The 19496-nt window shown below is 36.0% G+C and overlaps 1 protein-coding gene across 3 annotated transcripts in view; it reads left to right on the top strand.

The window, feature by feature from the left end:
• Positions 1–19113, top strand: part of LOC136035571 (ubiquitin-conjugating enzyme E2 R2-like) — a 47799-nt gene extending 28686 nt beyond the window's left edge. For all 3 annotated transcript variants that reach the window (XM_065717446.1, XM_065717444.1, XM_065717443.1), the window contains exons 3-5: positions 1935–2021; positions 5126–5352; positions 17814–19113. In XM_065717446.1, the coding sequence (XP_065573518.1) occupies positions 1935–2021; positions 5126–5352; positions 17814–18021 (522 nt within the window). In that variant the 3' untranslated portion in view covers positions 18022–19113. The remainder of the gene's footprint in view (positions 1–1934; positions 2022–5125; positions 5353–17813) is intronic.
• The last annotated feature ends 383 nt before the right edge of the window (positions 19114–19496 follow it).

Below are 19496 nucleotides of genomic sequence, written 5' to 3'. Positions count from 1 at the left end.
GAATGTTAAAAAGGGCACTAGAACTTCTCATTACCAATGCAACGAGTCCCCTCCCTTTCTATACATACCTTATATGCCCCCAGGGCATAACTTACTTTGCCCTTAGGGCGGTGGGGGTCATCCTCAAAGACATAATTTCTGGTCCTTTCAACTACGTTGAACAAAAGGGATATCTCGAAATTTTTATTGGATGTGTTTGGGGAAATGGTGGGCTTGGGAGGGGGGTTAGTTGCCCTCCAATCACTTTCGACTATTTAAAAGGGCACTGGCTCTTTCAATTTCCAACCGAATGAGCTTTTTTCGAAGTTACTTCAACAACAAATGGCCATCTCAAAATTTCTATAAATTGCATTTTGGGCAAATTCGAGGTGTGGGGATTATCCACTCTCCGATGAATTTTAACCTTAAAAAGGGCACTAGAACTTCTGATAACCAATCCATTGTACCCCATCCAAAGTTTAAGCGATTACCCTTTCTGTATATTCCTTGTATGTGCCCACGGCATAACTTACAACCCTTGCCGCCCGTGCCCTGAGGGCTGTGGGGGGTTGTCATCCTCAAAGATAAATTTCTGGACCTTTCAGTTACGTTGAATAGAATCGCTATCTCAGATTTTTTATTGAATGTGTTTAGGGACATGTTGAGCATGGGAGGGGTTAGTTGCCGTCCAGTCTTTTCAACTATTAAAAAGCGAACTAGCCCTTTTCATTTCCAATCGAATGAGCTCTTTTTGAAGTTTTTACGACAACAAATGGCCATCTCAAAATTTTATCAGATGCATTCCGGGAAAATACAAGGTTGGGGGGGTATCCACCCCCCGATCACTCTGAATCTTGAAACGACCACTAGAACATCTGATTTCCAATCAAATGAGCCCATTCCGGAGATTCTACGATCACCCTTTCTATGTACTTTATATGCCCCCCAGGGTATAACTTACCTTGCCCTGAGGGCTCTGGTAGAAGGGAGACTCACCCTCAAAGATGTAATTGCCGGACCTCTCAACAACGTTGAACAAAATGGCTATCTCAAATTTTGATTGGATGTGTTTAGGAAAATGGTGGGCATGGAAGGAGGGTTAGTTGCCCTCCATTTAATTTTGACTATGAAAAAGGGCACTGGCCCTTTCAGTTTCCAATCGAATGAGCTCCTTTCGAAGTTTCTACGACAACAAATGGTCATCTCAAAACTTCTATCAGATACATTTTGGGAAAATACAATATGTATGTGGGGATATCCACCCTCCGATCACTCTGAATCTTAAAAGGGATACTAGAACTTCTGATTAGCAACCCAATGAGCCCCCTCTGACATTAATGCGATCACCCTTTTCTATATATACTCTAAATGCCTCCAGGGCATAACTTACAACCCTTGCCCTGAGTGCTGTGGGGGGGGGGGTCATCCTCGAAGACATAATTTCCGGATTTATTCAACTAAATTGAACAAAATGGCTATCTCAAAAGTTTTATTGAACATGTTTGGGGGAATGGTGGGCGTGCGAGGGGGCTAGTTGCCCACCAATTTCTTTTGACTATTAAAATGGGCGCTAGCACTTTCTATTTCCAATCGAATGAGTCCTTTTTGAAGTTTCTACGACAACTCCTTCGATACGAAGTGCCCTGGTCTAAAAAAAAAAAAAAAAAAAAAAAAAAAAAAAAAAAAAAAAAAAAAAAAAAAAACTACCTATGATATGCTTTTCTCTTAGTTTTATTTACTCCGCAATGTTTTTCTTTGAGTATTAAGTCGACTAATATTAATTTTTGTATGTTATTTTAATTTTTTTATAGGTATTTGTTTTATTTGTATTTTTGTCTTATTTTATATCTTATATTTTAATTTTATCTAAAAAATTGTTATTTTCATTTTTATATTAACTCTTAACAATTTTTTTAGATAATATAAAAAAACTATAATTTTTTGTTTTGTTTTAGGTGGTGGTAAAGTTCCCAGCAGACTACCCCTATTCTCCGCCACATGTAAGGTTTGTTACTAAATTGTGGCATCCCAATGTTTATGAAGTAAGTACCCGTTTTCATGTCATTCTTTATTGTTGAAGTAGAAAAGATGTGGGTAATCACCCTTATTTGGATTTTGTTTATTTCCATTTATTTGTCTTCATTCCTTCCCTTTTTCCTCATTTTGAGTCTTTAGTCATTGAGTCTTGAGTCATTTTAGTCTTGCCAGGCAAGAGTCAAAATACATTTACTTCAAGCATTGATGCTACGGTCATGTAAATTTCCTTCTCTTCATTTAGTAAAATGATGTGCAACCCTTTTTCTACCTTTTTTTCTTTTTTCAACCCTTTTTTCACAACCCTTTTTCTGGCTTTACAAGCATCTGGCCTCATATGTCGCTTAAAAAAATTCAAAGAAATGCTTATATAATTTATGGTAATAGTAAGAGGTACCTGGAAAAATATAGGGAATGTAAGAAGGATGGGTGTGCGAAAGCACAAAGTGACTGACCCCCTACCTCCCCCCCCCAATTGGACTTCCTGGCTGAAGGGCCACGCAGCGAAGATCACACACCGCTGGTTTGGACCTTAAGGGTCTAGTGCCGTCATACTTACTTACTTGTTTTTTTTTTAAGATTTAACTTTTATCGTTTGGGCTCTAAAATTCAGTTCTACACCTTTTTTCTCAAAATGTTTGTTACATAGACACCATTCCATAGAAAGAAAAAAAGAACAATATCAAGATTACCAGTCTAAAATCAAAATAGTCGAATGGCGTAATAAATGCAAAAACGAGATGGCATCAAGATAATGAGCCAGTCTGCTTGTTTCCTATGGCAGGAATGTCGTTTGGGATAGGTGAAGGGGGAATTAGGCTCTTACTAATCAAGGCTTTGACTCTTCCTCCCCCGAAATGTAAAAAAAAATATATTCCAAAGCTTAAACATCCATGAAAACATGCTTGAGTAAAAATGCTTTCACTTGTCTTGCCATCCTTTGCTACTCCAGAAAGACTATGGACCCTTTAACCCCCTCCCCTGCCTTCCCTCACGAGCTGATAAAGATTTTCTTTGCTTATAAAAACTAGCTGTTTGTTTATGGGTTTTGAAGCAGATAGATGGGTAGGAAACCCTCTCCCAAGGAGAATTGAAGGACCCCTTCTGTCTAAAGACTCTGGAAAAAAAATGTTAATAACCTTGTAGAGATATACGGAAGGAGGGGAGCTCGGACCTCTATCGGAAATCGTAAATTATGCTGGATTTCTGAGTGCTTCCTATTCAAATAATCAAATGAAATTTGTCTTTTTGATAGCCTCCCCCTCCTGAAAAATTTCCATGTACGTGCTTGCGAGCTTGGATGTAAGAACATTGTCCTCTAAAATGTCATTTGCTCCATCTCCTTCTTGCTTTAAAGTTGTAGGTTTATCTGTGTTAATTTCAATTAATTAAGTTAATGTGCATTGTTTGTTTCTTCCTCAAATCGTTTCTGTCATCGAACCAGAGTTTCGAAACTGGCCTTACGTATCCCGGGTCTCTAACCAAGCCTCTCGGCCATTGTGATTTAATTTATAATTTCTATTTATAAATTTTTCGGATTTTAACTTTTGTTTTTCATCGTACAAAGAATGTGTCAAGTGTTTTTTTATAAGACGGCGATATTTATTCTTGAGTGATATGAAAAAGAAACAGCTAACGGTTACTTCTATAAAGTAACCCTTAAAATAATTTATCAATTTTTTTCAGTCTTCTTTAAATTGTCCCTAAACAGATTTTTAAATCTGTACTTTATTCGCTATTATTGTTGGATTTAAGTCCACATAGGGGCCATTTTTCGCCTATTTCTACCTATTTTTAGTTCAATATACTGGACAGAAAGCAAGTGAAAATAAATCGTGAAAGTGACTGTTTAGTGTCTGCACAATCTATTTAAGTGTTTGCGCCACTATTTACTGTTTCGTGTTAGCATTATTATATAGTGTTTAGTGTTTTCACCACTATTTAGTTTTAGTTTTTCCACCTATATTTCGTTTTTGAGCAATCAGAATAATACAGGAATCGTTGAAAAGTTCTTAGATATCTAGAAGTATATATTTTTATAATTAAGTTCTATAAAATTTTGTCATTGTTCACATAAGTGTGCCCCTCAAAGAGTGGTGGGGACCGGAGTTAACAACAGGTATATTCTTGCACTCCAGTTTTGTCTCTTGGATCCTTTGTACCAGTGTTTGGGTGATTCTCCCATTCATTTTCCGGTGATTCTACTAACATTCGGGTGTTGTTAATAGTATTTATAGGCATTCAGTACCCTTCTTTATAACGGGCACATGCATCCGGTCCGGGATGACAAGCACTTCCCTCACTCCTGGTTAGTTTCGTTAATATGCGTTGAACCTCTTAGTTTAATTTTGCATTGAACCAAATTTCAAATTTAAAAATAATATCGTTATTATATACGTAATGTGTATGTGGAGGGGGCAAATAACTAACAAGTACAAAAATTGTACTAATGCGTGTGCAATACTACTAACAATAACTGAATATTCCAGCAAAAGAGATATCAGTATCTTTTTAAAGACTGGTAGTTATGATTTTTAAAAGTTAAAATATTATGATTTGACACACTTTTAAAAAAAATGGAGAAGGGAGGAGAAATTGGACATGTTAGAGGTAGGCCTACAACTCCCATACACACACATGCGTGTGCAATACTACTAACAATAACTGAATATTCCAGCAAAAGAGATATCAGTATCTTTTTAAAGACTGGTAGTTATGATTTTTACAAGTTAATATATTATGATTTGACACAATTTAAAAAAAATGTAGAATGGAGGAGAAATTGGACATGTTAGAGGTAGGCCTACAACTCCCATACACACACATGCGTGTGCAATTTGGGGAGTGTTTTCGTAAGATTTTTCTTGCGATTTCTTCTTTGTTTGTCATAATCTTTATCTGATCTCTCAAAATTTGAAATGTATCCTGAATCCCACCTGCGCAAAGAAACTCGTCCAAATAACCTTGCTCCTATAGTTCTTCTTTTTTTTCAAACTGACAAAAAATAAGTGTTATTTTATATGCGTTCCGTAAATTTTTAACTAAATTTGCTCTAAAAAAATTCCTTCTATAACAACTATTTTTGTAACAGTCTTGTCAAATTAAATTTTAGAACGGTGACTTGTGTATATCAATCCTACATCCTCCAGTGGATGACCCACAGAGTGGTGAATTGCCTTGTGAGCGATGGAATCCCACCCAAAACGTTCGGACAGTTCTGCTAAGCGTCATCTCTTTACTGAACGAGCCTAACTGTTCATCTCCTGCCAATGTAGATGCCTCTGTAATGTACAGGAAGTGGAAAGAGTCAAAGGATAAAGAATATGAAAACATTATAAAGTGAGTTCACCTTCTTTATAAAGTTATTTTTTATATTATTTTAAATTTAGTTGGCTTTCTTTTTTTTCTTGAGAGGGAGATATGGATGATGATCAGGGTCGCCACCCCCAGTGACGTATCACTATTCCTAGTGATTTGCTTAAACAAAAAAAAATCACTAAAGTTACACATAAATCACAAGATTACTGAAGAAAAGGTGTCCCCTCTTCAACGACCCGCTCTTTACGCTAAGTTTGACTCTTTGTCACAACTCAACTTTTTAAAACAATACAAACTTTAGCGTAAAGAGCGGGGCGTTGAGGAGGGGGCATCCCCTTTCACATAGGGAATAATTTCTGTTTGTTTTCACTTTTAATATGGCTCCCTACTTTCAGTTTAAAAAACTTGTTTTTTTATTTAATTTCTGAAAGTTTTTGAATTAATGGATGTTTTGGTTTTGGCTCACTGCACATGAATAACTAAAACGAAATTTGTATTTTTTTTTTTTTTTTTTTTTTTTTTTTTTTTTTTTTTTTTTTTTTTTTTTTTTTTTTTTTTTGGCTAAATGACTTTCTCATAGTTTTCATCGGACGACTTTGATAAAAAAAAAATGGTGGGCTAGTTGCCCTCCAATTTCTGGTTACTTAAAAAGGCGACTAGAACTTCTTATTTTTTTACGAACGTTTTTACTAGTAATAAATATACGTAACTTACGAATTAACTTGCGTAACAAACTTTTATGTTTGTATATTTTTATTACGCATATGAGGGGGTTCGCCCCCTTGTCAACACCTCGCTCTTTCCAATAAAGCTTGAATTTTGTCCCAATTCTTTAAGGTTGACCCTGAATCACAAAGACCGTAGAATAAATAGTTGAAATTACTAAAAATACTTTAGCTTAAAGAGCGAGGTATTGAGGAGGAAACGAAACCCCTTATATACGTAATAATTTCTGTTCGTTTTGAAATTTAGTGGTCTTTCTTACTTCCAGTTGAATTTTTTTTAATTTATTTTCTCATTTAAAAAAAAAAAATAATGTTAGAAAATCCTGCGCCCCCTTCATGGAAATTCTCTTCCCTCGTGATAAATTCCTCCATGAAAATATCCTCCAGCGTAACCCCTTTCCCCAACCCATCCCCCCCAACGCGAAAAAGTCCCCCTGAAAACGTCTGTACATTTCCCAATAGCTATTACTATATATTAAGAATGGTAAAAGTTTGTAAATTGCAGCCCCTCCCCCGGGGGATTAAGTCGTCCACAAATACATAGTTATTAGGTTTTTCGACTTTTCCGAACAAAATGGCTATCTCAAAATTTTGATCCGATGACTTTGGAAAAAAATGAGCATGGGCGGGGTCCTAGGCGCCCTCAAATTTTTTTGGTCACTTAAAAAGGGCATTAGAACTATTAATTTCCGTTGAAATGAGCCCTCTCGCGACATTCTAGGACCACTGGGTCGATACGATCACCCCTGGGAACAGTAAACAAACAAATGAACACGCATCCGTGATCTATCCTCTGGCTAAAAATACAAAATTCTACATTTTTGTAGATATGAGATTAGGATTCTCTGATACGCTGAATCTGATGGTGTGATTTTCGTTAAGATTCTATGACTTTTAGGGAGGTTTCCCCCTATTTTCTAAAATAAGACAAATTTTCTCAGGTTTTTAACTTTTGATGGGTAAGACTAAACTTGATGAAACGTATATATTTAAAATCAGCATAAAATACGATTCTTTTGAAGGCATCTTGAGAAGGGAACATGCTAATAAAAAAAGAAATTCTTATTTAATAATATCCAGAGAATTGTAGTTAACACTTTTTGAATCTGCTAACCCCTCTCCTTCCCCCTGGTGTGCAAATATACAGCCCATATTATGTATTTCCAAATATGTGTTGTTTTTTTCCATCAGTTTCATCAGCGTTTATTCAATTTACGGGCATTAAGTTGAAACAAGAGTGACGCAATGACGTATAGTGTGAGTTGTATATTTTCTCTATTTTTTGTTGTATATTTTGGGGTAAAGCATGATGGAAGCGCCTTAAAAATGTGTTAGTTACAATTTTTCTGCATATTCTGAAGTAAGAATTGTTTTCTTAACATGTTTCCTTCACGAGAACAACCTTGCATCAATATCAAAGTGTGGCTTTTCTATCCAGATCAGATTTTGAATGAGTCTAGTTAACTATGGAGCCAAATTAAGGTTGCTAATGAAATAAGAGGATATGTTTTCTTTCAGATTGTTTAAAAATAATTTAGGATTTAAGCTAATCGATGAGGTGCCCAACGTAATTATATACAGATGGAATGGTTCGAACCATTAGTGGTGGTTCTGGTCTCTCTTGTGCACGAGGCAAAATCTTGATTAGTGCCCTCCCCCTCCCTGTCTCCCAAAAATTTTCAGGCCAAGTTTTAACAAAATTTTCATTTATTTACATCAGAATAAATTTACTTTCAGTCTCCTTGCTTTTCAATGAATGGTGACTATTTGCTTATCAAACAGTTCGTGATTACGAATTTTGTGGTTTTTGCAAATTTAAATAACAATAACATAGGTTTTTCCCAAATTTAAATGTCTAACGTCAAACGTAACCGAAACTTTAAAAAGCGGAATTTTTATAACAATAGTTACATCAAAAGAATTGTATTTTAATGCTGATTTTAAATATATCCGCCATCTGCGGACTAGGGCGATGATGGTGAATTCAAAGTATAATTTTTCAGACATTGATTCTGCTTTGTGCAAAAATATACAAATATAAAATAAATAAAAACATGTAAAAAAAAACTCCACAAAACACTACCTGTAAAAACACTAGAAAACATACATTGCTGAGCTGGAGACTGATTGGACCCCCCTCCCAGCAATTATTAAGCTCATTCCAGACCGAGACGCCGTCTGTAATCTACACATGCGTCTTGATCTGAAGTAAGGTAATGGCCGTTTGTTATTGCTCTCACACCGTCCGCGTGCACATAGACTTTATCCGATATGGCTGACATGGCATTTTCTCGACTTTAAATGTATAATTTTTAAAATTTAAAGAGCGAATGGCCATGACACTCGCTCTTGGAACTAAGTTATTTTCTTCACAGTTCCTATAAACACTCATATCGAAATTTTCCTTTACATAGTGTTAAGGCACCCCTTTCCAGACTTCTTTGATACACAGTACACTTTCGGACCTGCAAGCTCACGATTAGATATCAAGTCGCTCTCCATCTCGAATTTTAAAAATAATGACTCAGTTGGGGCCTGGCGCTTCACTAGCTCCGGGAAATGGACTCGTCCTAGTTGGTGTAGTTCATTCGAGAGCTAATGTGCATACCATTTCCAAATCATCTAATAAGTTCTCTGTTTTAGCTTTTAACAATAATAAATCAGTATCACCATAATAAATTTGAACTTGTCCCTCCCTCGGCCATTGGAGCTTACACACATCGTAATAAGATTCCAAAATGAGTTTTTTTGAAAATTCTAATATGACACTGCCAGTTGCAATGTTTTATCTAATGCTAGGTTTCTGTTTTCCTATGTAAAGGGACCATATTGGAGGCTCTGATCGTGAACGATGTGAAGTTTGGGTGTACAATGGTTCGAGCACAGTTTTTGGGTCGGTTGTAACGTCACAACGACTCCTATTGCGCACACTTTCGTGTATCTTACCGAAGGCTGAATTTAAAATGAGTTTAAAGATTTCTCAACCATCGTTTTGCCTCAAAATCGTTTACTGACAAAGGTGTCAATAAACGTCTTCATATATGGCTTTTGATCGAATCGGAGGGCTCTATGAATCTTTGTAGCCTTGAAATCGTTGGCCAGCATCCACCGCAGAAGAACGTGATGTACAACAATATTTTGTTTTGAATGAAGGTCGACTATATGCTTTTGAAGGTGTCCTGTGCAATTACCCATCCTCTACCAAAGATAAATTATAGGGACTCGGTGAATCCCTAGGCACTGGTCTATTTACACGCGGGAAAACCAAGTGATTTACCGAGTCATGAAGTTCCACTGGTATTTTACCATTACTTTTGAAGAACCATCCTTGTGAACCATTCTTCTCAACAGTGGATATGTCGGGGAAGCTTGGAGCACAAGGATTGTCCAGCGATTTGTAATTCCCACACGGCAAAGAGAAGTGAGACATTGTCGACGAATAAAGGGAGTTCTTATCCAGGAAAACCGCGTTCTATTTTTCACTGGTGCGCTGTCCAATGGGGTTGGTCTCCAGGATACCATCTCCATGGAAATCATACCCTCCCCGCATGGATCTCTCTACAAATAAGTGCTGATTCTCGTCAGTGATCGAACCTAGTTTTTCATCGGTGATTTAGAGAATTAAATCCATTACCAGATGAGGATTTGAAACATAATATCCCTACTTCCTTGTAAATGTTATCCTTGTTTTTACAGACAATATCCAACAACGTCAATACATTACTTGCCAGGTGTCTTTTACAATAATCCTTCCCCTTGTACACCCTTCCATGCCCCAAATGTTTTTAGCAAATACATTGCTAAAACGTTTGGGATACATTAAAACGATTGTATCGGCAGTGATACATTGACGATCATGAAGTGAATCATAAAATGCTTCGATTGTTGGCAATTTTTCCTCAGGTAGCCTTGAGGTGGAGTTTTAGTACTAATACGGGTATATACCTTTACACGTTAAGAAATCATACATTTCGTCATCTGGAAACTGCTGTTTAAGAGGAGGAAGCTATTAAAATAATCGTATTTCTGTTCTTGATTGAGTTAACTTGATTTGGGGGAAAAACCATAAGAATCTAAAAACAGATTTTATTCAAGTACGAATTATTATTTTCATTTGTTATCCAATTGAATTCCAAGAGCAGCAACTTCTCAGATGATTTGGGTATGAAGTTATAAGAAAAAGAACCATTTACCCATGTACCATCTACAACTTCATCTTTCTGCAAACGTACCATCGCTGGTAATATGAATTTTAAATCATAGTTGGTATTGTGCATGTAAACCGGTAGAAAATGTTCTGCCTGACATTTAAATCACAAGATTTATTTGCTACTCCCCAAAAGCTATCCCTCCCAATTAAATAGGATTAGTGAAGTAAACATGGTTGCGGACTGCCATATCCCCACTACCCTAAACAATTTTTTCTCGTAAGCCCAACACATATCTTTATTTTCAATTACCAACGCATCTTTTGGTGATAGTCATTGGATAATTTGTATTGCACAGCTGAGAAAATGACTTATTAGCTGTTATAATAAGTGCAGCCATAGCTGCACCTACACAATATTCCACACCCAATATTTCAAATACTTCTACCTGATTACATTGTATTACTTGAGTCTCTTTGCCTATGAGTAAAAAGGCCCCAATGGTTTCATGTTCTTTAACACGATTCGAGCTTGATGGATCGCACACATCCATGAGTTTGGCCTCGACATCTAATGCCACCTTATCGCTCTGCAGGAGCTAAGTCTGAAAATTCTTAAACTGCAAGATGGCATTGTCACCCGAAACCGTCCCCACGGACTGGTATCCATGACGCTTGCAGTGCCTCAGGTGAAGTTTCAATTTGGTTCGGAATCTAGAGAGACACATTGGGCAATAATAGCATTCAGCTCCTGTCCCTTTCTATTCTTATTTAAAACCTAACTAATACTAGGAATTGGAAAGAAAATTCCATTTGCATTAGGCTCACTGGCAGACTCGTAAAGAAGCCATACTCAGTTTTCACTGATTCAATTGACTTACTGGATATAAAAGCCCTTTTTCATCTTCAAGTTGTCCCTCTTCATACTCTGTATCGTACTTTAACATTAAAACCCAATCTTTAAATGTTCGTTAGCCCTTTCAAAAATGTCTATCCCCTGAAGTGTTATAGTATATTGCCCTTCAAACAATTGAAATCTATCTTAGGAAACTCTGCCCTCTCCTCATCCCCATTAACTGCCAAATCGTCCAAATGTGTCTTAGTAGCATCATTTCCGTGGGTTTATGGCCTGCGACAAGGACTGAATACTTGAAACTCTCTTGGAGTTTTGTAGACCTTGGCAACCCTCTAAATCCGCATTATGTTTTCTTTAATTCTTCTCCCTCTCGCCTCTTAAAACGGATTCTGTTTCAAATTTGTGACATTAGCATCTAAATTTTCAATAAATAAAACAACTGATCTGCTCCCATTTTCATTATGATTCTCTACCCTATTAAAAAAAACTACCCACCCAATCTGAATAAAACTCTCTCAAATTATGCAAGTCTGGATGGAGCGTCCCCATTTTCGTTTGTAGGTAATGTGAGTACATATCACCCGTCTTTTCATTAAAAAAATTTTTTGGCGAGGATGCCTTCACGCTATCCCGACCGCCTGCCTCCCAAAGGCTTTTTCGAAAAGTGTCCGAATCTTGACGACATAAGAGTGTGCCATGTCTACTGGATCCATATGGATACTACCACTCGTAAGAGTATTGTATATGTCTCCAAACCTAGCTCTAAGAAAATAAATATTGCGCTAAGTGGTATCGGCATGGTTAAAATCAGGCAATTTAGGGGGTGAGTCGGCACAATTTTGTTCTAATTCCCCCATATCTTTCGAAAGGACGGGCGCCTGTTCTTCTAGCACCCTCTCGACCTTCTTAGGCAGTACCTGCGCTGAGAGTTTGCCTAAAAATTCTGCATGGAGCCTGAGAACCCTGACAAAGCTATCTACGTCAAAAGTGAGGAAAGTATACTAATTGAGCTCAACCCAAACCATAATTCCCCTCAGCTTATTTTTCCACTTCGGCCGTACACAGATTTTAGCGGAATTCCGATGGTAATGCTAGTATGTGAACCTAGAAAATAATAAGAGGTGTTAGCTGATTGAAACACTTTTGATTTCATTCTTTGAAAGAATTTATATTCGGCTGAAACAGAATTGCACACTTAAAGGTGGACCCTTCGGATCCATTGAGACCACACTACCAACTAATGGTTTATTGATCATAAATGGAGCTCCAAAGTGACCTTTCAGAATTACTGACACCTCACTACCAGTTGGAAATTTAATGGGCATACATAGGCCTCCAAAGTGACCCTTTGGGTCCATTGCCCCAACACTATCAGTTATAAATTTAATGACCAGAAATTACCACATAAATATTGGTAAGTGGTCTCTTTACGATTCAGCTACTACTAATGTTCTAAAGAGTCTTACTAATGGGGTATTGAAATTCATTGGTGCTACGACCTCCAAGGAGGTCGGTGAATAAATCCTCTATAATCTGATTTGAATACTTTCCGGGTGCTGCCTGGAAAAAAATTACTCTCTTGATGCATTTATGATTTTAAGATGTGAAAAAATGTCAATCTAGGGGCCAGAGGCCGGTTATTGTGCTGAAAAGGAATATTAATCTTAGACCCGGTATTTTCATTCTTAGAGAGAATAGTAAAACGCATTTCATCACTATTATGTATTATTTTTAGAAGCTTGAAGATCTTAGTTATTTTCTCTTTTATTAACCTGAAAGGAATGTCTTATATTTATCTATTTTCCTGGGGTCTCCCCTCGAAACTATAGTTAGGGCCCCTGATATTTTTCTTATTATGAAGTTGAAAAAAATAAATCCATTATTAATCTTGGGATTTGAATGCTCAAATCTTCTCGTAGAGACAACAGTAAAACGCTCTTCAACAGTGCAATGCATTGTTTTTGAAGCTTGAAGATCTAAGTTATTTCCTATTTTATTAACCTGAAAGGAATGTCATATGTTTAGCTTTTTCCTTTAGGACCGGCAAGAGCAACATTGACAGGCTCCCCTTTTCTAAACCCTAAAATAATGCGTTATTAATCTGAGGAGCAGTTGCGCTTCAAACCCTTCAGAACTAACAGGCCCAGGCTCTCCCCTCTGCTCGTTATTAATCTGAAAAGAATTTGTTATTTTAGCTATTTCTTGAAGGAGCGGCAAAAGCCTAATTATTTTTCCTTTATTAACCCTGAAAAGAATGGTGTATTTTTAGGACAAATTTATACCATTAAACCCCTCTCTTAGAGGCATCGAACAAGGACTCTCTCATTGTCCTACTATCTCAGGTTCTTGCCTTGTGCTAGATCCTAATATGAAAGTATTAGTTGGAACAGGAATATACATTAGCTAGAAAAAAGCGGTAAGTTTTTCGAGAAATATTAATAAATTTATACGTACATTAAGGTCAACAGCTCCATCTTGTTTAGGAGTAGAAGACCCAAAATCTTCGCTATGGGGCTGGGGGAGCATAGAAGGCTCGACAGCCTCACGTGCATGGGGCTTGGGGGGCCGAAGGGGCAGTATCACCCCCTTGCATGGGGGGGTCCAGCAGCTTTACTGTCATGGGGCCCAGGTCTTTAAGGCCAGGCGATTTTATCTTCTGGAATGTGGAGCACATTTTGGGTAGCATTCTCCTCTTGTAATGGGAATAGTTCTTAGGCGCTAGGCATAATCCTCGCCCCCTTTTTTGGGAGAGTATTGGTCAGGGTTTTCCTTAAAAAGAAATTAAATTTAGTTTTCTATGACGTGAAAAACTACATCTTATTTTCAAGATCTCCCCCGCTTAAATTTAACTCGGCCCTATTGCACCCCTCACACATCTTGAGGGTGTCCCAAACAAATTTCGTAGTGATATGGGACTATTGATGGCAAATGATGTGTAAACCACTTTCTTCTAGGAGGAATTTCAACTGTCTTAAACTTAATAAGGCAGAAAAATTTGAATTGGTCAATATCACTGACCACAATTAAATTTTTGGGTTTTTATTCTTGCTATAAAATAGTAAAGGAAATCTATTCTTCACACATGTTTTGCACTTTTTCCATATAACTTGAACCTATTTTCAACCTGCTCCCCCCCCCCACTTAAACTTACGCCTTCTATATCGATGTTAGAAAATCCTTCATATTCAACTTAACCTGTCATGCAAGTATTTAAGCTTGGAAGGAGTTTTAATGAGAATAAAAAAATGCTTTGAAAAATTGGCCATTATTCGCTCGTTTCAGAATCTTAGTGTTTTAGTTTCAGGCCAAGAATTTGACATTCAGGCCAAAATCTAAAATGCAAAGTTATGCGCTTATTTCTTTGATGGGTGATAAAGTAGACTTGATATGCGCCTCAAAATACTTTCTCAGGACAAGTATATAGACCTCTTCTCATTTTCCAAACCCCTTTGTACAAGATATAAAAAAATTCATAGTTACATCTAGGGGAGGAGGAGGCTCTCAGATAATTCGATGTTATTGTCGAAAAAGATGCTTTTTATCTATTTTTAGTATAATGAAGGAATATTGTCTGCGTGCCCTCATTTGATCCCTAAATAATATTAAATTAAAAAAAACAAGTTTTTTAAATGAAAGTAAGGAGCGACGTTATAACTTAAAACGAACAGAAATTACTCCGTATATGAAAGGGGCTTTTCCCTCTCAACGCCCCGCTCTTTACGCTAAAGTTTGACTCTTTCTCTTAATTCTACATTTTAAAACAGTAAAAAACTTTAGCGTAAATTTTTTTACGAATCTTTTTATAAGTATAAGATAATCGTAACTTAGCTTACATATAAATTAGCTTACGTAAAGAACTTTTGTATTCTTATGTTTTTATTACATATATGAGGGGGTTCGCCCCCTCGTCAGTACCTCGCTCTTTACACTAAAGCTTAAATTTTGTCCCAATTCATTAAGAATGACCCCTGAATCACAAAAGCCGCAGAATAAATAGTTGAAATTACTAACAATACTTTGGCGTAAAGAGCGAGGTATTAGGAGGAGGTGAGCCCCTCATATGGGTAATAATTTCTGTTCGTTTTAAGTTTTAATGCTGCTGCTTACTTCCAGCTGAAAAAAAACTTTTTCATTGTTTTTTTAAGTAATACTAGTAAATCCTGCGCTCCCTTCATGGAAATTTTCTTCCCCCATGACAAATTCCTCGATGGAAAGTTCCCCCAGCATATCTCCCTCTTCTCAACCCCTGCCTCCAACCAAAAATTCCTCCTGAAAACGCCTGTACACTTCCCAATAACCATTACTATATGTAAGCACTGGTCAAAGTTTTGAACTTGTATCCCCTCCCCCCACGGGGACTGTGGGGGAGTAAGTCGTCCCCAAAGACATAGTTATAAGGTTTTTCGACTACGCTGAATAAAATGGCTATCTCAGAATTTTGATCCGTTGACTTTGGGAAAATAATTAGCGTAGGAGGGGGCCTAGGTGCCCTCCAATTTTTGGTCACTTAAAAAGGGCACTAGAACTTTTCATTTCCGTTAGAATGAGCCCTCTCGCATTATTCTAGGACAACTGGGTCGATACGATCACCCCTGGGGAAAAAAAACAACAAAAAAAACAAATAAACACGCATCCGTGATCTGCCTTCTGGCAAAAAATATAAAATTCCACATTTTTGTACATAGGAGCTTGAAACTTGTACAGTAGGGTTCTCCGATACGCTGAATCTGATGATGTGATTTTACACACATCAGAATATAAACCTCCACTCATCCAGTGAAGTGTTTTGGACGATAAATATCACAATTTTTCAATCCCTACACCTATATTTTCCTATTCTCGAACTTCAGAATATGTTGGCTCAATCCTGCTTTCTTCTTGGACTAATGAAAGAAAGGCTGAGATGGCTAGGACTTTTCTGGGGAAGAAGAATGACAGATTGCACAAGATCGGCCTTCGACTATCTAGGGCCAAACACAAAGCAGGTTGTCCCCGAACGGAGATGGGTTGGGAAGATGTCGTAGGGAAAGATTTAAGGGAACTGGAAACTTAATGGGAGGTTGTAAAGAGGGTGGCTTTGAATAGATGGGGGAGCGTTGGTAGCTGTGTTGGCCGCAGATGTCTTGGTTCTGCAGTGAGTGGTTTGTAGTAGTAGTAGTAGTAGTTTGTTGAAAAAAACGAATTAGTATCATTGGGTATTAGCAGAATAATAGCTTTTTGTTTTCTAGACATTTATCAATGAATTTATCATTGTTTTTGCAGGCAAGCAATGTTGTAATATTTTGCGTCATCCCAATATCTTCTCACAATTTTTGTACACATCTTCATTAATTGAAACACAATTCTTAATTTTAAACATATACAAAGTAGAAACAATAGGGAAAATCTTTTCAAGACAGTGGAAGATTCCAGTGACTTGAAAAGATTTTCCCTATTGTTTCTACTTTGTATTTGTTTGTTATGGAAAGGCAGTGTGGTCTTCGTCGCTATTTTTTTTTTATTCTTAATTTCTTGCTCTCTTACTCTCTCTCTCTTGTTTTTGTAAATGTATCAAAAATACCGTCTCCTATCTTTCCCAACTGAATTTGTGATATTCTGAATTAATACCCTTTTATTCTCTATAAGTTAGTAATGCGTTTAGTATTTTTTAGCACCCGAGCTTCGCACGGACCCTGGCAACTTGCCAACAGCACGCTTATTGGCATAATTATCAGGTTATCCTTTAGTTTTAAGTCATGAGGTCGCAAATCAGCAATTTTAGTTGAATTAAGAAATTCTCGGGTGAATTCATTTCTTCTTTCCTGTATATCCTTCCTGAGAATCACTCATTTTAAAGGATTTCTATTATCCCAGAATTCGTAATGATTGTATTGTTGCTTTTCTTCTAACCGCAGATTTCATTTACGATTCGATGTGATTCTCGCTGTCGCTTCTCTTTTAACAGCAGCTGTCGTTGTCCATCGTTTTAGCTGCAGATGCCCTTATCCATAATTTTATTTGTGATTTTTGGTGATGCTTATTATTACATGTCTCCTAACGACTGATATTATTGTTCTTCATTTTCTTTTATTATTTACCTCAGACCTTTTTCTATGTTTTTTTTTTTAGCTCTTCGAATTATCTTTTAATCACAGATTGTGATGTGCAACATTATCGGTCACAATTCAATATTATTCTTGTTGTTGCCTATTCCATGCCTTTTACCTTAGCTGTTTGGAGTCATTCATGATCTTCTATAATTTCGCATGTGTCACAGATACCAAAAATGATTCCATCCTTGGAAAAAAATTATGTAACTTACTTTTTAAATTGCGATATCCGAAGAATATGAAGATAGATTTTCAATATATGAAGATCGATGAATACGACGTCATTTATATGATTTTGTCCAAAACTATGGCTATAACCAAAGTTTTTCGAACTCATGACCTATCTAGATCGTATTTTCAGGCCAGAAAATCTTAATAGTCCGCTTATTTTAAAATTGAGCTGTTCTCAAGAAAATTATATAAATACATGCATACACAATTGCTCGCTTAAAGAGAGTAGATATATTACTCCACATTGGCCTAATGACTTTTAATGGGAAATAAAATTCATTCTCTTTAATATATTTCTTTCTCATTTGTTTTCTCTATATCATATTTCTCTATAATATATTTTATTAAGACATATTACGTATCTTATTTAATATAGTTTCTCTTTAATATTTTTCCTGCATAATAAAGCATATAAAAGTATTAATTGTGTTTAGAAAGCAAGTTGAACAATCAATAGCTGAGGCAGTAAAAGATGGTGTTAAAGTTCCAACAACCAGGGAAGAATATTGCATTAAGACGAAAAAACCAGAGACTGTGCCCGAATGTGCCGATCTTGATTTCTTTGATGATGACTATGATGATGATGTCGATGAATATGATGACGATATTGATGATAATGATGATAGTGGAAACGAAGTGTGAAAGTGTTATATATTAGGATGGATTGCAGTAGTTTTTTTATGAATATTTTTTCAAATATGAACGACAGTCGTTTGCAGTATTTCTCTTTTTTATTTCTTCTATTTACTCGTTATTTGTGCTTAATCTTTCTTGGGTTGTTTTCTCTTGGTTTACAAAAAAAGTGGTCGTTATATCTTTATGAAAAGATCATTAAAAGAATATCTGTTAAGGAATTTCCAATTGCACTAGAATAAATTTTATTAACCTTACTAATTTATGTTAAGAATGTGCAGATTGTTTAATCAGGTCTTCGGATTTGTAAAACAACATCTGTTGACCCCCCAAGTCAGATTCTTCATTTTCATGCTAAGATCATTTATTTAAATAAACTCAAGATAAATAATAAAAGCCAGAAGTATGCAAAGCGGTTTTTAAGACTTTGCCAGGAATTGAATTAAAGCATTTCATCGAATTAATTATTTGATTTTATAATTTCTAATATACATTACATATTTCAGTAGGACATAGATAATATCTATCCATAAATAATAACATCAAAATTTGTAAATTGTCATAAATTCCTAATGAATATGTAAAAGAAGCACACTCACTTATCATGGTTATGTTTTTACAAATTGGGTACGTTTTTTTTTCGGTGGGGGGGGGGCGGACCCGGTACCTCGCCCTCCTGGATACGGCCTTGCATAAAAATATTTTTCATTATTATTATTATTATTGTTTTTACAGTTTCTAGTTTATATTACAGATTACAGTAGGGCATAAATAATATTTCTTTATTAAGTAATCCTATGAAATTTCTAATTTCTAACGAATATCTAAAAGAAGTGGAACTATTTTTAGCTTGTTTAACTACTGTTTAATTTCTTTTCTAGTCGAAGTAGGAACATTTCTAATATTTCTTACAAGCAATTTTCTTTGGCTTTTTGTAATCGCTCGAGTTTCAACCTGGCTTTGGAGTCGGGAATCTCGATACAGACGAAGATGCGGTTCTTAATATCTGTTGTATTTCCATCTTTGTGGCTTTTGTTCTTGATGTCATTTTTATAAAATCAGATAGTAAGGATTGAGCTATTAATAAATACGTTTTTTTTTGATGCTTTAACTTAAGTCAGGAATTTGATAAGCAATTGTGGTTCGACTCCGAGAACTGTCGTCAAGTTGATAGGATCTCATTGAAGCAAATTCTAACAACAAAGGACGCATACAACCAAAGGGAACAAGCAAGAGTAAGAACTCAAATCAAAGAATGCATTTACATATACATTTATATGTAACCAATTATATATATATATATATACTAACTTAAATCCAAAAATACATCTGATGTACTCAAATTTTATATATTTATTATTCTATTAAGATAAAACTAATTGTATGTCTGCAACTGCTGGCAGTTAATTCTTCATACAAATAGGGGCTAAAATATTACGATATATATATATATATATATATATATATATATATATATATATATA

Source organism: Artemia franciscana, chromosome 14, assembly GCF_032884065.1.
Source record: "Artemia franciscana chromosome 14, ASM3288406v1, whole genome shotgun sequence".
In the NCBI taxonomy this organism is placed as follows: domain Eukaryota; kingdom Metazoa; phylum Arthropoda; class Branchiopoda; order Anostraca; family Artemiidae; genus Artemia; species Artemia franciscana.
Note: the sequence above shows the minus strand (reverse complement) of the source record. Positions and strands in the feature narration are given on the sequence as shown.